This window comes from Coregonus clupeaformis, chromosome 35 (assembly GCF_020615455.1).
Source record: "Coregonus clupeaformis isolate EN_2021a chromosome 35, ASM2061545v1, whole genome shotgun sequence".
NCBI lineage: Eukaryota > Metazoa > Chordata > Actinopteri > Salmoniformes > Salmonidae > Coregonus > Coregonus clupeaformis.
The window spans coordinates 7,315,613-7,334,615 of NC_059226.1; the positions used below are offsets into that span (position 1 = coordinate 7,315,613).

The 19,003-nt window shown below is 41.9% G+C and overlaps 1 protein-coding gene across 1 annotated transcript in view; it reads left to right on the plus strand.

The window, feature by feature from the left end:
- The window catches only part of LOC121550181, an 84,821-nt gene that overhangs the window by 55,660 nt on the left and 10,158 nt on the right, over positions 1-19,003 (plus strand). Inside the window, exons 10-14 of the mRNA XM_041862308.1 lie at positions 5,228-5,263; positions 5,424-5,545; positions 6,034-6,163; positions 18,237-18,379; positions 18,601-18,727. Of these exons, the coding sequence (XP_041718242.1) occupies positions 5,228-5,263; positions 5,424-5,545; positions 6,034-6,163; positions 18,237-18,379; positions 18,601-18,727 (558 nt within the window). The remainder of the gene's footprint in view (positions 1-5,227; positions 5,264-5,423; positions 5,546-6,033; positions 6,164-18,236; positions 18,380-18,600; positions 18,728-19,003) is intronic.

The following is a 19,003-nucleotide window of genomic DNA, read 5'->3' on the forward strand; positions in this document are numbered from 1 at the left end:
AAGCATGGTGGTGGCTGCATCATGTTATGGGCATGCTTGTCATCGGCAAGGATTAGGGAGTTTTTGAGGATAAAAAGAAACGGAATAGAGCTAAGCACAAGCAAAATCCTAGAGGAAAACCTGGTTCAGTCTGCTTTCCAACAGACACTGGGAGACAAATTCACCTTTTAGCAGGACAATAACCTAAAACACAAGGCCAAATATATAAGGAATAGTTTCACTGCGCTGGTGCCTGATCTACCTGCGCCTTCATCGCTGGGATTGCCTGTGTCTGCGACGGCGGTGCTGACTCCAACTACGCTGTCTCCAGCACCGGCTTCGTTGTCGAGTTCAGCTCCTTTCCCTCTCTCTGGATCTGACGGGGCACTGCCTGCTGTGGGAGGTCTGGACCTGTTGCCGGGAGCAGCGGGCGTACGCTATACTGATTCTCGTGGACCCGTGAAAGGTTCAATGAATTGTATGAGGGGTAGGAATGGGCGGATTTCTCCATTCCCTTCACCGACCGTTGTGTTGGGCAGTTCAATGCTGAGAAATGTCTCAGTTCCTGGAGCAAAAACGTTGTGCTATCTAAGAGCAAGAGTACAGGACATCAATAAGCTGCTCACAAACATTTTAAACAAGCATCAGGAAATTGAGTCTATCATAGTTCATGTGGGATTCAATGAAATTATGAAGGGCAGCTTATTGATGTCCTGTACTTGTGCTCTTTGATAGTTTTTGAAGATGGATTTTAAAGAACTGATTGGGTCACTGCTTGACACCAACAAACGCTCCATAATGGCCCTCTCTCTCCCTAAATCGTGGCATTGAACGTTTCAGCAGACTTTTAGCCCTCTATAACTGGCTATGAGACTATTGCAGCTCTGTGGGTGTAACATTTATTGACTATTTTGATATCTTCTGGAAACAAAGCTCGTTTTATAAGGAGGATGGGATCCACCCAAATCATTTGGGTTCCTGGATTGTTTCACAGCATTATAAGGCTGCGTTGAGACAATGACTTATCAATGACCCAAGCCAAGCTCAGTTAATCCCTACCATTGTGTCGCTGAGTTGTCTAAATGCTTCAGCAAATGTACATTATCCCAGGGGCGTTGGAAGACACAGTGCATTCGGGAAGTATTTAGACCCCTTGACTTTTTCACCATTTTGTTACGTTACAGCCTTATTCTAAAATGGATTAAATTGTTTTTTTTCCTCATCAATCTACACACAATATCTCATAATGATAAATCCAAAACATGTTTTTAGATTTTTTTGCAAATTTATACAAAATAAATAAAATATATATTTTGATACCTTATTTACATAAGTATTCAGACCCTTTGCTATGAGACTCAAAATTCCTTGATAACCTGCTCCAGTGGCAGCATCATGCTGTGGGGATGGTTTTCAACACCAGGGACTGGGAGATTAGTCGGGATCGAGGGAAAGATGAATGGGGAAAGTACAGACAGATCCTTGATGAAAACCTGCTCCAGAGCGCTCAGGACCTCAGACTGGGACGAAAGTTCACCTTCCAACAGGACAACGACCCTAAGCACACAGCCAAGACAACGCAGGAGTGGCATCGGTACAAGTCTCTGAATGTCCTTGAGTGGCACAACCAGAGCCCGGACTTGAACCCGATCAAACATCTCTGGAGAGACCTGAAAATAGCTGTGCAGCGACACTCCCTATCCAACCTGACAGAGCTTGAGAGGATCTGCAGAGAAGAATGGGAGAAACTCCCCAAATACAGGTGTGCCAAGTTTGTAGCATCATACCCAAGAGGCTGTAATCGCTGCCAAAGGTGCTTCAACAAAGTACGGAGTGAAGGGTCTGAATACTTATGTAAATGTGATATTTCCGTTTTTATTTGTTATACATTTGCAAACATTTCTAAAAAACTGTTTTTGCTTTGTCATTATGGGTTATTGTGTGTAGATTGATGAGATGCAATTTTTTGGGGGAATAAGGCTGTAATGTAACAAAATGTGGAGAAAGTCAAGGGGTCTGAATACTTTCCGAATGCACTGTGTGTTATGGCTTTACACCCCCTGCTGTTTTGTGTATAAAGAGTTACCTGTCTAACAGAACACAGAGGGTGTTCTTTAATGGAAGCCTCTCTAACATATTCCAGGTAGAATCAGGAATTCCCCAGGGCAGCTGTCTAGGCCTCTTACTTTTTTCAATCTTTACTAACGACATTTGAGTAAAGCCAGTGTGTCTATGTATGTGGATGACTCAACACTATACACATCAGCGACTGAAATGACTGCAACACTTAACAAAGAGCTGCAGTTAGTTTCAGAATGGGTGGCAAGGAATAAGTTAGTCCTAAATATTTTTTTAAAATAAAAGCATTGTATTTCGGACAAATCCTTCACTAAAACCTAAACCTCAATTAAATATTGTAATGAATAATGTGGAATTTGAGCAAGTTGAGGTGACTAAACTGCTTGGAGTAACCCTGGATTGTAAACTGTCATGGTCAAAACATATTGATACAACAGTAGCTAAAATGGGGAGAAGTCTGTCCATAATAAAGTGCTGATCTGCCTTCTTAACAGCACTATCAACAAGGCAGGTCCTACAGGCCCTAGTTTTGTCGCACCTGGACTACTGTTCAGTCGTGTGGTCAGGTGCCAAAGAGGGACTTAAGAAAATTGCAATTAGCTCAGAACAGGGCAGCACAGCTGGCCCTTGGATGTACACAGAGAGCTAACATTAATAATATGCATGTCATATTTGTGAGAGGTATTGACATGTTAAATGCACCGAGCTGTCTGTTTGAACTACTGGCACACAGCTCGGGCACCCATGCATACCCCACAAGACATGCCACCAGAGGTCTCTTCACAGTCCCCAAGTCCAGAACAGACTATGGGAGGCGCACAGTACTACATAGAGCCATGACTACATGGAACTCTATTCCACATCAAGTAACTGATGCAAGTAGTAGAATCAGATTTTTAAAAACAGATACAAATACACCTTATGGAACAGCGGGGACTGTGAAGAGACACAAGCACAGACAAATGCATACACACACACGATACCATACGCACTATACACACACGTACACATGGATTTTGTGTTGTAGATATCTGGTAGTAGAGTAGTGGCCTGAGGGTGCACACTTAATGTGTTGTGAAATCTGTTGTGAATGTATTGTAATGTTTTTATAATTGTATAAACTGCCTTAATTTTGCTGGACCCCAGGAAGAGAAATGGGGATCCATGTATTTGTATTTATTTTGGGGATCCATAATAAATACAAATACAAATATACACTCAAGTTGCTTACCAAGACGACATTGAATGTTCCTGAGTGGCCTAGTTACAGTTTTGACTTAAATCGTCTTGAAGAAATCTATGGCAAGACTTGAAAATGGCTATCTAGCAATGATCAACAACCAATTACAAAATATTATGTCAAAGTGGAAGAAAAATTTGAACATTTTTTAAAGGTTAATAAACATTAAATAAGTAAGATATATTGGTTGCATAAGTGTTCAGCTCCCTAATTCAACACATGTTTGAAACACATCTGCCATCTATTACAGCTGTGAGTCTTTTGTGGTCCTCTGTAGCTCAGCTGGTAGAGCACAGCGCTTGTAACGCCAAGGTAGTGGGTTCGATCCCCGGGACCACCCATACACAAAAATGTATGCACGCATGACTGTAAGTCGCTTTGGATAAAAGCGTCTGCTAAATGGCATATTAATTTTTTAATAATTAATTAATTAATTATTAATTTTGGGTAAGTGTATTGTGCAATATTTGCCTATTATTATTTTCAAAAGTCTTCAAGCTCTGTCAAGGTATTTGGGATCATGGCTAGACAGCAATTTTCAAGTCTTGCCATAGATCTTCAAGCAGATTGTAACTTGTCCACTCAGGAACATTCACTGTCTTCTTGGTAACCAACTCCACTGTAGATTTGGCCTTGTGTTGTAGGTTATTGTCCTGCTGAAAGATGAATTCCTCTCCCAGTCTCGTGTAAAGCAGATTGAAGACGTTTTTCCTCTAGGATTTTGCCTGAAAAACTCTCCAGTATTTGCCGATGTCAAGCATACCCATACCATGCATGATGCAGCCACCACCATACTTGAAAATAAGGAGGCAGTTACTCAGTCATGTGTTGTGTGGGATTTGCCCCAAACAAGGCTTTGCATTTAGGCCAAAAATGGTATTCCTTTGCTGTGTTTTTGCATCTTTTGGAATATTTGTATTCTGTATATTTGTATTCTTCTTTTCACTGTAATTTAGGTCATTATTGTGAAGTCACTACAATGTTGTTGATCCATCCTCAGTTTTCTCCCATCACAGCCATTTAACTCTGTAGCTGTTTTAAAATCACCAATGGTCTCATGGTAATATCTCTGAACAGTTTCATTCCTGTCCTGCATCTCAGTTCAGAAGGACAACTGTATCTTTGATGTGTCTGGGGGTTTAATACATAATCCACAGCATAATTATTAACCTGACAATGCTTCAGGAGATATTCAATGTCTGACTTGTTATTGTTACCCATCTGCCAATCACTGCCCTTATTTATTAGGGTTTTGAAAAGCTCCCTGGTCTTTGTAGTTGAATCTGTGCTTGAAATTCAATACTTGACTGAGGGATCTTACAGATGTTGTATGTATGGGGGACAGAGGAAGGGTTAGTCATTCAAGAATCATGTCAACCCCTATTATTTCACACAGTGAGTCCATATTATGGGATTTGTTAAGCCACATTTTACTCCTGAACTAATTTAGGCTTGCCTAAACAAAGGGGCTGAATATTTATGCAACAACTATATTTTAGTTCAGAATGTTTTATTTATCTTTAAAAAATATAAAACATTTCTTACACTTTGACATTAGAGTATTTTGTGTAGACCCATGGAGCGGCGCACAATTGGCCCAGCGTCGTCCAGGGTAGGGGAGGGAATGGCCGGCAGGGATGTAGCTCAGGGTTGTGGGTTCGATTCCCACGGGGGGCCAGTATGAAAAAAAAGAAACAAATAATGTATGCACTCACTAACTGTAAGTCGCTCTGGATAAGAGCGTCTGCTAAATGACTAAAATGTAAAATGTAAATGTAGATTGTTAATTAAATCCATTTGAATTCCACTGTAACACAATAAAATGTGAATAAATCCAAGGGGTCTGAATACTTTTGCAAGGCACTGTATACGACTGAGCCTTGTTCTCATCAAGGTTAGGTTTCATTGTGTTCTGTGTCTCTCTGACAGAGAGGACTCCGAGTGAGGAGACCTCTGGATCCTAAGGTAAGCAAGACATTATCAATAGTGAAAGTACAGCATAAACCCCTATACCCTGCAGTTAAATAATCACATCACTTTGCCCGATGATGATGATGATTAATTATAATGATAATGGAAGAAAATTAATTTGAAAAGTGCATGAGATATAGTTTTTTTTTTATAGCTGTTGGTGTTCGAGCAGCCCCTCTTCCAGGGGCGGGGCAGAGAGCTGGGAAACCACACCCCCAGTCTGGGAGCTGTGGCTGGGCTGAAGGGGGCGTTGTCGCTACGGGTCATTGGTGGAGTGTGAGTCCAAGCTGCATACTTGATTTAAGGTTTTTATAACGTGTGTCTTTCTGCTGAAAACAGTTTCACAATCTGCTGGTCGTGATTACTCTGGAATGCTACCTCTACTGTAGTGTACTGTCATATAGAGCAACTGTAGCTCACCTCCCTGTGCAAACATGATCCATGCAGAACCGGAAGTATGTGTGCGTTCATATGTAAGTGTGTGTGCGTGCATGCTTTGGTGTGGTGTGTTACAGGGAGGGTTGGTAAGCCTGATAACATTTCAAGTGTAACATCTCAAAAAACCCAAACATCACGATCAATCAAACAATAAAGATATCACTGCTTTTTGTCAGAGGCATTCCTTGGCAGTATCTCAAGTGGAATATCCACCACTAAGATACTGTTATCAGCATCACTGTATCATTGACACTCAGGCTCCTATTCAAGCTGTGTGGGTAGAAGTATTTAGCTGTGATTTGACCTGTGACCTATGTGTTTGACAGATGGGTGGGCTACACTGGAGAGGACTACACAGGATGGCAGTATTTACTGGAGGAGGGAGAATACAGTGACTGCGCAGATCTGGGTGGAGCCGACCGCTCTCTGCTGCTCTCCTTCCGCTTCTTACAGGCAGTAAGTTACAGGGTTTTAATGATATGGTTATTTACAGTTTAACATGTATTCAGTATATGTGGCCTATGTGGGAATGTGTACCTGTACAAATCCTGAAAGCCTATACTTGATTTGAAAGAATGAGGGAAGTCAATTCAATGTGTTGGCAGGGTTTCCGTTAGGATAATGTGGCTCCGGACATTTGAATGGCAGCATTTTAATTTACCAGACATTTAAGAAATTTACCGGACCCATATGCATTGGGTGCTTAACCTCATTAGGGCGTTCACCCACTTTGCTCAGAATAACAGAAATCACATTTAGTTTATGGTAATTCATCTTAACAGAACATGCAACTCCAGGATGCAACCGTGTGTGTCCTTACCAAATTGTGATGCGCAATTTGAAGATGTTAGAATAACTGTCCACGTTTACTTTTCCTCAGTCAACAAGAGGAGTAATGAACAGCAAAATCACTAGTCAATGTCAATCTACTATCCCCCATAGTAGAAAAGTTTACCTATTCTATTTGTCAGCTTGTCGTTCTGTGTGAGGAAAGAAATAGCCTGTTCCAAACAGACTCTGGGACAGTTGTGGGATGATAGATCCCAAATTCATACAGGCCTAGGCAACATCCTTAAACATTTTTTAAAAGCACTGAGGCTCATGAAACAGATCAGAACGTTTAGCGTAGAATGTTGATAAAATATTATTTATTCACATGATAAGGGCAGCAATGCGCACAAGGCAGTAAGCTACGTGCAAATGTTCGTTCCATAATGCAATTAGCAGGAAAACACTGTTGTCAAAAGCGCACTGCACATGCAAGCTATTTCACGAGACAGAGATGAAAATATCCTTTTGAATTTTTTGGCGAGGGGAGAGCTAAAGAAAACTAGCCTGGATTGCTAATATGACTAGGATTGCGCCTTTGGCTACTGGACAATGAAAGACAGTTGACTTGAAAATCAATAGAACATGAGAGAAATAGGAAACTGGTTTCAATGGGTGGAGGAGATTAATCATAAACCCAACTCTTTATAAAATAATTGCCTGCACGTTTGGTCGAATTTTGGCTAGGCTACTTTGAAGCAAGGTAAGATATGGGAATCATCTCCCAAATATCACTATTTCTAAAACAAGCCATAGAAAGTTGGTTGCAATTTCAATTTAATCCTCCAGAAACAATGCAACAAATATTGTGGTTAAACTCAAATATACTCATTGATAAAAAAGGTATAATCTTCGTAAATGATATCATAGGTAGAACTGGTGGAGTTATGCAGCTAACAGAAACATATGGAAATGTCTGTTCTACCCAAAATTACAACCAAATAATTGTAGCATTACCGCAAAAATGGAAGAGGAAAGTGGAAGGGGGAAAAAGTAAGGAACTTGTCTGTCGGCCCTGCATTAAAGACCATAATTGGTTAAAGAAAATTGTCGTACCAATTCCATGGCAAATGGGTTATGAACTGATACGCAAAACAACGCCAGATTCAAAACGTAACATTTTTCTAGTCAAACGATCAATAATATTAAAATACTTTTAGCAAAAATGTTTATTTTCTATTTACAATCTGTAGAAACAATGATAATAGAAGGGTTCAGAACTTTTGTGAAACATCACAGTACAGTTGAAAAATATATGGCAAGTAGAAATCCAATATGGATTGTGTAAAGAGATAGATGGGAGGGGTTGAATGGAGCTGAAGGTTGGGACTAATAACAACTAATAACAACAAAATAAGTCATGTAAAACATACTGGGTTGAGAACTTTTGTGAAAAAATAGCACAGATTGGGGAAATGGCATGTAGAGGCAAACCGGATGGACATCATGAAAATGATCGGAGAGGTTGAGGGTAGAGGAAGTTCAGGAGTAAAAACAAACAAAATATATAATTATTGTAAAATTGACTGTGTCCATAAAATGTATATAGTATGTATGAGCTGGAAGTAGAGGCCTAAGCGTTGTTGTTCACTAGTTTACTCCAATAAGGGGAGGGGTGGTGGGATTGGAAAGTAACAAAGGAAAATACATTTTAAAAAAGGATATGTGTGTATATGTACAGTGGGGGAAAAAAGTATTTAGTCAGCCACCAATTGTGCAAGTTCTCCCACTTAAAAAGATGAGAGAGGCCTGTAATTTTCATCATAGGTACACGTCAACTATGACAGACAAAATGAGAAAAAAAAATCCAGAAAATCACATTGTAGGATTTTTTATTAATTTATTTGCAAATTATGGTGGAAAATAAGTATTTGGTCAATAACAAAAGTTTCTCAATACTTTGTTATATACCCTTTGTTGGCAATGACACAGGTCAAACGTTTTCTGTAAGTCTTTACAAGGTTTTCACACACTGTTGCTGGTATTTTGGCCCATTCCTCCATGCAGATCTCCTCTAGAGCAGTGATGTTTTGGGGCTGTCGCTGGGCAACACGGTCTTTCAACTCCCTCCAAAGATTTTCTATGGTGTTGAGATCTGGAGACTGGCTAGGCCTGTCTGCAGGATTTGAGTCCCTGGCGGCGTAGTGTGTTACTGATGGTAGGCTTTGTTACTTTGGTCCCAGCTCTCTGCAGGTCCTTCACTAGGTCCCCCCGTGTGGTTCTGGGATTTTTGCTCACCGTTCTTGTGATCATTTTGACCCCACGGGGTGAGATCTTGCGTGGAGCCCCAGATCGAGGGAGATTATCAGTGGTCTTGTATGTCTTCCATTTCCTAATAATTGCTCCCACAGTTGATTTCTTCAAACCAAGCTGGTTACCTATTGCAGATTCAGTCTTCCCAGCCTGGTGCAGGTCTACAATTTTGTTTCTGGTGTCCTTTGACAGCTCTTTAGTCTTGGCCATAGTGGAGTTTGGAGTGTGACTGTTTGAGGTTGTGGACAGGTGTCTTTTATACTGATAACAAGTTCAAACAGGTGCCATTAATACAGGTAACGAGTGGAGGACAGAGGAGCCTCTTAAAGAAGAAGTTACAGGTCTGTGAGAGCCAGAAATCTTGCTTGTTTGTAGGTGACCAAATACTTATTTTCCACCATAATTTGCAAATAAATTCATTAAAAATCCTACAATGTGATTTTCTGGATTTTATTTTCTCAATTTGTCTGTCATAGTTGACGTGTACCTATGATGAAAATTACAGGCCTCTCTCATCTTTTTAAGTGGGAGAACTTGCACAATTGGTGGCTGACTAAATACTTTTTTCCCCCCACTGTATGTGTATATATTTATATATATATATGTGTGTATGTATGTGTGTATGTGTATATGTGTGTATATACACTGCTCAAAAAAATAAAGGGAACATTTAAACAACACAATGTAACTCCAAGTCAATCACACGTCTGTGAAATCAAACTGTCCACTTAGGAAGCAACACTGATTGACAATAAATTTCACATGCTGTTGTGCAAATGGAATAGACAACAGGTGGCAATTATAGGCAATTAGCAAGACACCCCCAATAAAGGACTGGTTTTGCAGGTGGTGACCAGAGACCACTTCTCAGTTCCTATGCTTCCTGGCTGATGTTTTGGTCACTTTTGAATGCTGGCGGTGCTTTCACTCTAGTGGTAGCATGAGACGGAGTCTACAACCCACACAAGTGGCTCAGGTAGTGCAGCTCATCCAGGATGGCACATCAATGCGAGCTGTGGCAAGAAGGTTTGCTGTGTCTGTCAGCATAGTGTCCAGAGCATGGAGGCGCTACCAGGAGACATGCCAGTACATCAGGAGACGTGGAAGAGGCCGTAGGAGGGCAACAACCCAGCAGCAGGACTGCTACCTCCGCCTTTGTGCAAGGAGGAGCAGGAGGAGCACTGCCAGAGCCCTGCAAAATGACCTCCAGCAGGCCACAAATGTGCATGTGTCTGCTCAAACGGTCAGAAACAGACTCCATGAGGGTGGTATGAGGGCCCGACGTCCACAGGTGGGGGTTGTGCTTACAGCCCAACACCGTGCAGGACGTTTGGCATTCGCCAGAGAACACCAAGATTGGCAAATTCGCCACTGGCGCTCTGTGCTCTTCACAGATGAAAGCAGGTTCACACTGAGCACATGTGACAGACGTGACAGAGTCTGGAGACGCCGTGGAGAACGTTCTGCTGCCTGCAACATCCTCCAGCATGACCGGTTTGGCGGTGGGTCAGTCATGGTGTGGGGTGGCATTTCTTTGGGGGGCCGCACAGCCCTCCATGTGCTCGCCAGAGGTAGCCTGACTGCCATTAGGTACCGAGATGAGATCCTCAGACCCCTTGTGAGACCATATGCTGGTGCGGTTGGCCCTGGGTTCCTCCTAATGCAAGACAATGCTAGACCTCATGTGGCTGGAGTGTGTCAGCAGTTCCTGCAAGAGGAAGGCATTGATGCTATGGACTGGCCCGCCCCGTTCCCCAGACCTGAATCCAATTGAGCACATCTGGGACATCATGTCTCGCTCCATCCACCAACGCCACGTTGCACCACAGACTGTCCAGGAGTTGGCGGATGCTTTAGTCCAGGTCTGGGAGGAGATCCCTCAGGAGACCATCCGCCACCTCATCAGGAGCATGCCCAGGCGTTGTAGGGAGGTCATACAGGCACGTGGAGGCCACACACACTACTGAGCCTCATTTTGACTTGTTTTAAGGACATTACATCAAAGTTGGATCAGCCTGTAGTGTGGTTTTCCACTTTAATTTTGAGGGTGACTCCAAATCCAGACCTCCATGGGTTGATACATTTGATTTCCATTGATAATTTTTGTGTGATTTTGTTGTCAGCACATTCAACTATGTAAAGAAAAAAGTATTTAATAAGATTATTTCATTCATTCAGATCTACGATGTGTTATTTTAGTGTTCCCTTTATTTTTTTGAGCAGTGTATATATATGTGTGTATATATATGTGTGTATACAGTGAGGGAAAAAAGTATTTGATCCCCTGCTGATTTTGTATGTTTGCCCACTGACAAAGACATGATCAGTCTATAATTTTAATGGTAAGTTTATTTGAACAGTGAGAGACAGAATAACAACACAAAAATCCAGAAAAACGCATGGCAAAAATGTTATAAATTGATTTGCATTTTAATGAGGGAAATAAGAATTTGACCCCTCTACAAAACATGACTTAGTACTTGGTGGCAAAACCCTTGTTGGCAATCACAGAGGTCAGACGTTTCTTGTAGTTGGCCACCAGGTTTGCACACATCTCAGGAGGTATTTTGTCCCACTCCTCTTTGCAGATCTTCTCCAAGTCATTAAGGTTTCGAGCCTGATGTTTGGCAACTCGAACCTTCAGCTCCCTCCACAGATTTTCTATGGGATTAAGGTCTGGAGACTGGCTAGGCCACGGCAGGACCTTAATGTGCTTCTTCTTGAGCCACTCCTTTGTTGCCTTGGCTGTGTGTTTTGGGTCATTGTCATGCTGGAATACCCATCCATGACCCATTTTCAATGCCCTGGCTGAGGGAAGGAGGTTCTCACCCAAGATTTGATGGTACATGGCCCCGTCCATCGTCCCTTTGATGCGGTGAAGTTGTCCTGTCCCCTTAGCAGAAAAACACCCCCAAAGCATAATGTTTCCACCTCCATGTTTGACGGTGGGGATGGTGTTCTTGGGGTCATAGGCAGCATTCCTCCTACTCCAAACACGGCGAGTTGAGTTGATGGCAAAGAGCTCAATTTTGGTCTCATCTGACCACAACACTTTCACCCAGTTCTCCTCTGAATCATTCAGATGTTCATTGGCAAACTTCAGACAGTCCTGTATATGTGCTTTCTTGAGCAGGGGGACCTTGCGGGCGCTGCAGGATTTCAGTCCTTCACGGCGTAGTGTGTTACCAATTGTTTTCTTGGTGACTATGGTCCCAGCTGCCTTGAGATCATTGACAAGATCCTCCCGTGTAGTTATGGGCTGATTCCTCACCGTTCTCATGATCATTGCAACTCCACGCGGTGAGATCTTGCATGGAGCCCCAGGCCGAGGGAGATTGACAGTTATTTTGTGTTTCTTCCATTTGCGAATAATCGCACCAACTGTTGTCACCTTCTCACCAAGCTGCTTGGCGATGGTCTTGTAGCCCATTCCAGCCTTGTGTAGGTCTACAATCTTGTCCCTGACATCATTGGAGAGCTCTTTGGTCTTGGTGGAGAGTTTGGAATCTGCATCAAGATTTCCTAATTACTTTTTATTTTTTTCGACTTTGTGTGAGTGAGTGCCATTGACGGTATTAACTGTAAAATACCATATTTGGAGGAGGATTTGTTTTTTGGGGGGAAGTATTACATTTTACAGATGTTGGAATCTCAGCTCGTTACCTGTATAAAAGACACCTGGGAGCCAGAAATCTTTCTGATTGAGAGGGGGTCAAATACTTATTTCCCTCATTAAAATGCAAATCAATATATAACATTTTTGACATGCGTTTTTCTGGATTTTTCTGTTGTTATTCTGTCTCTCACTGTTCAAATAAACCTACCATTAAAATTATAGACTGATCATTTCTTTGTCAATGGGCAAACGTACAAAATCAGTAGGGGATCAAATACTTTTTTCCCACACTGTATACAGTCATGGTCAAAAGTTTTGAGAATGACACAAGTATTGGTCTTCACAAAGTTGGCTGCTTCAGTGTTTTTAGATATTTTTGTCAGATGTTACTATGGTATACTGAAGTATAATTACATGCATTCCATAAGTGTCAAAGGCTTTTATTGACAATTACATTAAGTTTATGCAAAGAGTCAATATTAGCAGTGTTGACCCTTCTTTTTCAAGACCTCTGCAATCCGCCCTGGCATGCTGTCAATTAACTTCTGGGCCACATCCATCCTGACTGATGGCAGCCCATTCTTGCATAATCAATGCTTGGAGTTTGTCAGAATTTGTGGGTTTTTGTTTGTCCACCCGCCTCTTGAGGATTGGCCATAAATTCTCAATGGGATTAAGGTCTGGGGAGTTTCCTGGCCATTGACCCAACATTTCAATGTTTTATTCCCCGTGCCACTTAGTTATCACTTTTGCATTATGGCAAGGTGCTCCATCATGCTGGAAAAGGCATTGTTCGTCACCAAACTGTTCTCGGATGGTTGGGAGAAGTTGCTCTCGGAGGATGTGTTGGTACCATTCTTTATTCATGGCTGTGTTCTTAGGCAAAATTGTGAGTGAGCCCACTCCCTTGGCTGAGAAGCAACCCCACAAATGAATGGTCTCAGGACAATGTCTTCTCCGGACAAGCTTTTTTCCAGATGCCCCAAACAATCGGAAAGGGGATTCATCAGAGAAAATGACTTTACCCCAGTCCTCAGCAGTCCAATCCCTGTACCTTTTGCAGAATATCAGTCTGTCCCTGATGTTTTTCCTGGAGAGAAGTGGCTTCTTTGCTGCCCTTCTTGACACCAGGCCATCCTCCAAAAGTCTTCGCCTCACTGTGCGTGCAGATGCACTCACACCTGCCTGCTGCCATTCCTGAGCAAGCTCTGCACTGGTGGTGCTCTGATCCCGCAGCTGAATCAACTTTAGGAGACGGTCCTGGCGCTTGCTGGACTTTTTTGGGCGCCCTGAAGCCTTCTTCACAACAATTGAACCTCTCTCCTTGAAGTTCTTGATGATCCGATAAATGGTTGATTTAGGTGCAATCTTACTAGCAGCAATATCCATGCCTGTGAAGCCCTTTTTGTGCAAAGCAATGATGACGGCACGTGTTTCCTTGCAGGTAACCATGGTTAACAGAGGAAGAACAATGATTTCAAGCACCATCCTCCTTTTAAAGCTTCCAGTCTGTTATTCTAACTCAATCAGCATGACAGAGTGATCTCCAGCCTTGTCCTCGTCAACACTCTCACCTGTGTAGCTCAGTTGGTAGAGCATGGCGTTTGCAACGCCAGGGTTGTGGGTTCAATTCCCACAGGGGGCCAGTATGAAAAATAAAATAATGTATGCACTCACTAACTGTAAGTCGCTCTGGATAAGAGCGTCTGCTAAATGACTAAAATGTAAATGTTAACGAGAGAATCACTGACATGATGTCAGCTGGTCCTTTTGTGGCAGGGCTGAAATGCAGTGGAAATGTTTTTTTGGGATTAAGTTCATTTTCATGGCAAAGAGGGACTTTGCAATTAATTGCAATTCATCTGATCACTCTTCATAACATTCTGGAGTATATGCAAATTACCATCATAAAAATTGAGGCAGCAGACTTCGTGAAAATTAATATTTGTGTCATTCTCAAAACTTTTGACCACGACTGTATATTTGCGGGAAAAAACCATATGGGGGATTGGAAGTGATGCAGACAATTACATTGATGGAAGTGACAATCTATCTGCAATATTAAAGCTGATCTACCCCCTGAAAAAAATAATATAATATTTAGTAACACATTCAGATTTAAAACAATTAAGTATACGTTTTCAAAATGCATACTGCCCCCAGCTCATTGCAAAGTGGTGTGTGACACGCTGAAGCCTGCCTAGTTGCCTATGCACTTGAATGGCAAATAGGAAGCGCGCTTCAATGAATGAATGACGAATTAATGAATTACATTTTGTTTTCGTGTCAAATCGCCATCCCTTATGGATAATTGACTCCTAAAAAAAACATTACAATAATTCACTGTGATAATTCAGTGATAATATATCTGGTGTTCTGTGCAGTGCGCACCACATAAAGAGTGAAAAATAAATAAATACATAATAGTAAATAAGGTTATCCAAGCAATAATTATATCCCTAGAGCAGTAAAAAGAATAATACAAAACTGTATATTTAAGTGATAGTGCCCGAGAAGCCAGTGTTTGGAGGATATATTGGCACGGGTTCGTCAAGGGCTGACAAACCATGCTAATATATCCTCCAAACACCGGCTTCTCGGGCACTATCACTTTTATACAACGGGTTACCAACATATTCAAATAATGATTTACATATTTTCATTAAAAATGTTAGTAGCTGCATTTGCGTTTGCTTAAGCTGTTTTCAGGTGACATTTATTTGGATACATCCATAACAATGAGCTAATGATGTGGTATTTCGCTTGGTGTAGAAAATTTGCTCTCTCGTCAGGACCCTGTTGTTCAGAGGAGCTAGCCAACAACACAGCTAACACAATCACTTCAAACTGAAGCTGGAAAGACAGCAACGTAGCTGCACTTAGTTTCGTTTGACCTGTTTTCTATTAATAGTTATTTGTATATATCCATAAAAATGATGTTGATTCATGATTTTGACTGGCTGAGAATAGCTGCCTGCCTGTCTGCCTCATCCCTAATCCTGACTCCCGACATGTTCATTACTATGGGACAGCTGGAGATTAAATGTGAATATTGAAACAATGTTACAAATGTCGGAGAGACAGACAGCAAGGTTTATACCAATCTCCACTGTTGAAAACTAAATGTTAGTCTAAAAGAAATGTGAGATAATGTCTAGATGCTTTTTATAGTGCAGATCAAGTTTATAAATTGCCTGGCTCGGCTGATGAAACAGAGTAAATAGGCATTTCAACGTCATAGATTTAGCCAGTGGTAATTTGTGGAATGGACACCGGCTGGAATGCGGTTTTAACCAATCAGCATTCAGAATTAGACCCACCCGTTGTATGAATACAGATAAATAAATACAGAAAAATGAAACGGAAGGCATCTGAACCAAGTCTGGCACAAAGAGAAGATTCAAGTATACATACGTGCCATTTGCTATATGGGGGCTTTATAGGGGCTTTATCTAAAAATTCTGTAAACGGAAATACACAATGGACAATTATTTTTGTTGCAGTTTCTCCTCATCACTCAGAAATATAATGCCAGGGAATATCTGGTGGGCTTACTGGAATAAGGACAAGTGTATGTCGTGGTAGAAAGGGCAGTAGAGGATAAAATGTAATTCTCTATTTCTTCGAGGTCACAATAGTTACATAGTCTTTCCTCTTCCATTTCACCACAATACCGACCTGTTTCAATACTCAGGGCAATATTCCTGATCTTACCTCTCATTATGAATTCACCCTTAATCAAACAAAAGGTTCTCAATTTGGGTTTATGATTAATCTCCTCCACCCATTTATTTTCATCCACTGGCTTCCAGTTGAAGCTCGCATCTGCTACAAGACCATGGTGCTTGCCTACGGAGCTGTGAGGGGAACGGCACCTCCGTACCTTCAGGCTCTGATCAGTCCCTACACCCAAACGAGGGCATTGCGTTCATCCACATCTGGCCTGCTGGCCCCCCTACCTCTGCGGAAGCACAGTTCCCGCTCAGCCCAGTCAAAACTGTTCACTGCTCTGGCACCCCAATGGTGGAACAAGCTCCCTCACGACACTAGGACAGCGGAGTCACTCATCACCTTCCGGAGACACTTGAAACCCCACCTCTTTAAGGAATACCTGGGATAGGATAAAGTAATCCTTCTACCCCCCCCAAAAAAAAAAACATCATATTGTAAAGTGGTTATCCCACTGGCTATAAGGTGAATGCACCAATTTGTAAGTCACTCTGGATAAGAGCATCTGCTAAATTACGTAAATGTATATTGCATCATCAGTTGTTTTTTAATAGCGTCTATGTCTCCCTTAATTTGGTTTTCATACAACTCTTCACAGTCAGACTATTGGAAAAGGTCAGACATTTTAGTTGCCCAGGCTCCCCCTATAGAGAGAGCCCATTGAAAAACTGCTGGCTATTCTGGCAGTTGGCATATCCAACAGTCTATTCCAAAGTTTCACCAGACACGCCTTCCATCTCACCTCACAGGGTTCCCAGCCCATGTCCCCAGTTATTGCCAGTATAGGTGCAAACTTGTGAATACCTAAAAAGAAATAACGAACTGCTCTGTTATGGACATGTTAGTTTTTGCGATACCTTTTAGCACCCCACACTCCTGCTGAATAGTCCAGAACAGGACACACGCATGTCTGATACAGTTTGGAATACGTGGCATAACCAATATCTTTGAGTGTTTTAGTTTTTCCTATAACTCCCCCAAGAGCTCTACTTGTTGAGTCTGCCAGGGCAGATGTGCCGTAGAGAAAGGTCATATGTTCATAAAAAGAAAAAACTGTTGAGAAATAAAAATAGTAGCTCTTTTTAATCGTGGCCATTGTTTTTAACACACAATTCCATTTAGAATTGTTGCGCAATGATTGGGCTTATAAAAGCCTGTTTCACTCTAGCAGCAACCCACAGTTGATTGATGAGCTGTAGCAGCTGCTCAAGCGCTACATTGACTAGTATTTAAATCAATTAAGAGACTAAATTGCATTATTTCGCAATGGGATTATACTTTTTTGAGGACAATTGGCCGGTGCCAATTCTTTTAATCAGCTTTTTTTTATTTTGGCTATTACCGGCTAGAGGAAACTCTGGTGTTGGGGGCTGTGAATGTGCCTGCATGTGGGTGTGCATCTGTGTGTTTTCCAACCCTCAATGTCACAGGCATTTGTCTGAAACCAGGCCAAATTCTTTAAATTGGCCATTGGTGTGTCCCAGTCTGACAGCCAGCAAACCTCTAGTCCACTCCCTTTCAGTCATCTCACCACTGAACGGGGGCTAAGTGTCTATTTTAGCCTCCAAGTATCAGTCAGAAGCGCTAGCTAGTAGAAGCACTCTTACAGCTAGGATAGGCAAGGCTATGCTCCTAATGGGATTGAACAGGTAGAGCTCATTGCTAGCTGTCTTATCATACGGCAGGTTCATTAGCATTCCAGTTCCCTCTACCCCTCGTGCCCTGTAGCTGTTAGAAGCACCACTCTTTTGATCAACTCTACACTGACGTGTAATCGCCAGCAGCCATTCTGTAAAGCTCCCACCATGGATAGTGCTTACAGAGGGGTTCACAATGAACTACCTAAGCTAAATGCAGCAGCTATGTAAATGCACTTGTATAGTTTTTCAGTTTGAGGCTACTTGAACATGAAAGAACAAGAGGAATGGAAACTTGGATAAAGGTGGTTCTTACAGTTGTGTTCGTTTATATACAGTTAACCAGCCCACATTTCTTCATATTAACTCTGTTTATACACTAGGCTATGTCAGTGTAAAAGTTGTTGTAGCTATTTTATAAAGCAGTCTTACTCATTGCACTCTTCTGCATGGTTCCCATTGCCAGGAATTCATAGAGCCCTCAGTGTCACTGCAGGAGGAAACTGGCTGTTCTGGAGCCGGGAGGAGGGACATTTTGGATCTGGATGTCCCTGATCTGGAGAAGGCTGGAGCCACTGAGACTACTGCCATCTCTGTGAAGAGTGGAGTGTGAGTATCAATCAGATGACCAAGGTTGGGGTCAAATCAGGAAGTAAATTGAAATGATGTCTACTTCCTGAATTTAAATGGAATTGACCCCAACCCTGCAGAAGACCAGTTACAATAACATCTCAATAATATAAAGTTCACATAGTTTCATATGACTTTGTCATTCACTACTCTCTGTACCTCTGTGTTGCTGATGGTCTCCGGGCTTTGCTGGGTTTCAGATGGGTGGCGTATAGCGAGCGATGCTTCAGCGGAGAGCAGTACATACTGGAGAAAGGCAAACATCCTGCCACTCTGCACTGGGGTGGCAACTATGGAGCAGCCAAGTCTATCAGACCCATACGATTGGTGAGCTCCGTTTCATAACCTATTAGAGGAATAGATCTACATATTTGTATTTGTACAAATAGGAGTGTCATAAGAGTGTCATAAGAGTGTCATAAGAGTGACAAAGGAGTGAAATATGCAGATGATATCCCTCCTATGTCTCTCCTATGTGGCACAATGAAAAATATACACTGAGTGTACAAAACATTAGGAACAACTTCCTAATATTGAGTTGCACCCCCTTTTGCCCTCAGAACAGCCTCAATTCGCCAGGGCATGGACTCTACAAGGTGTTGA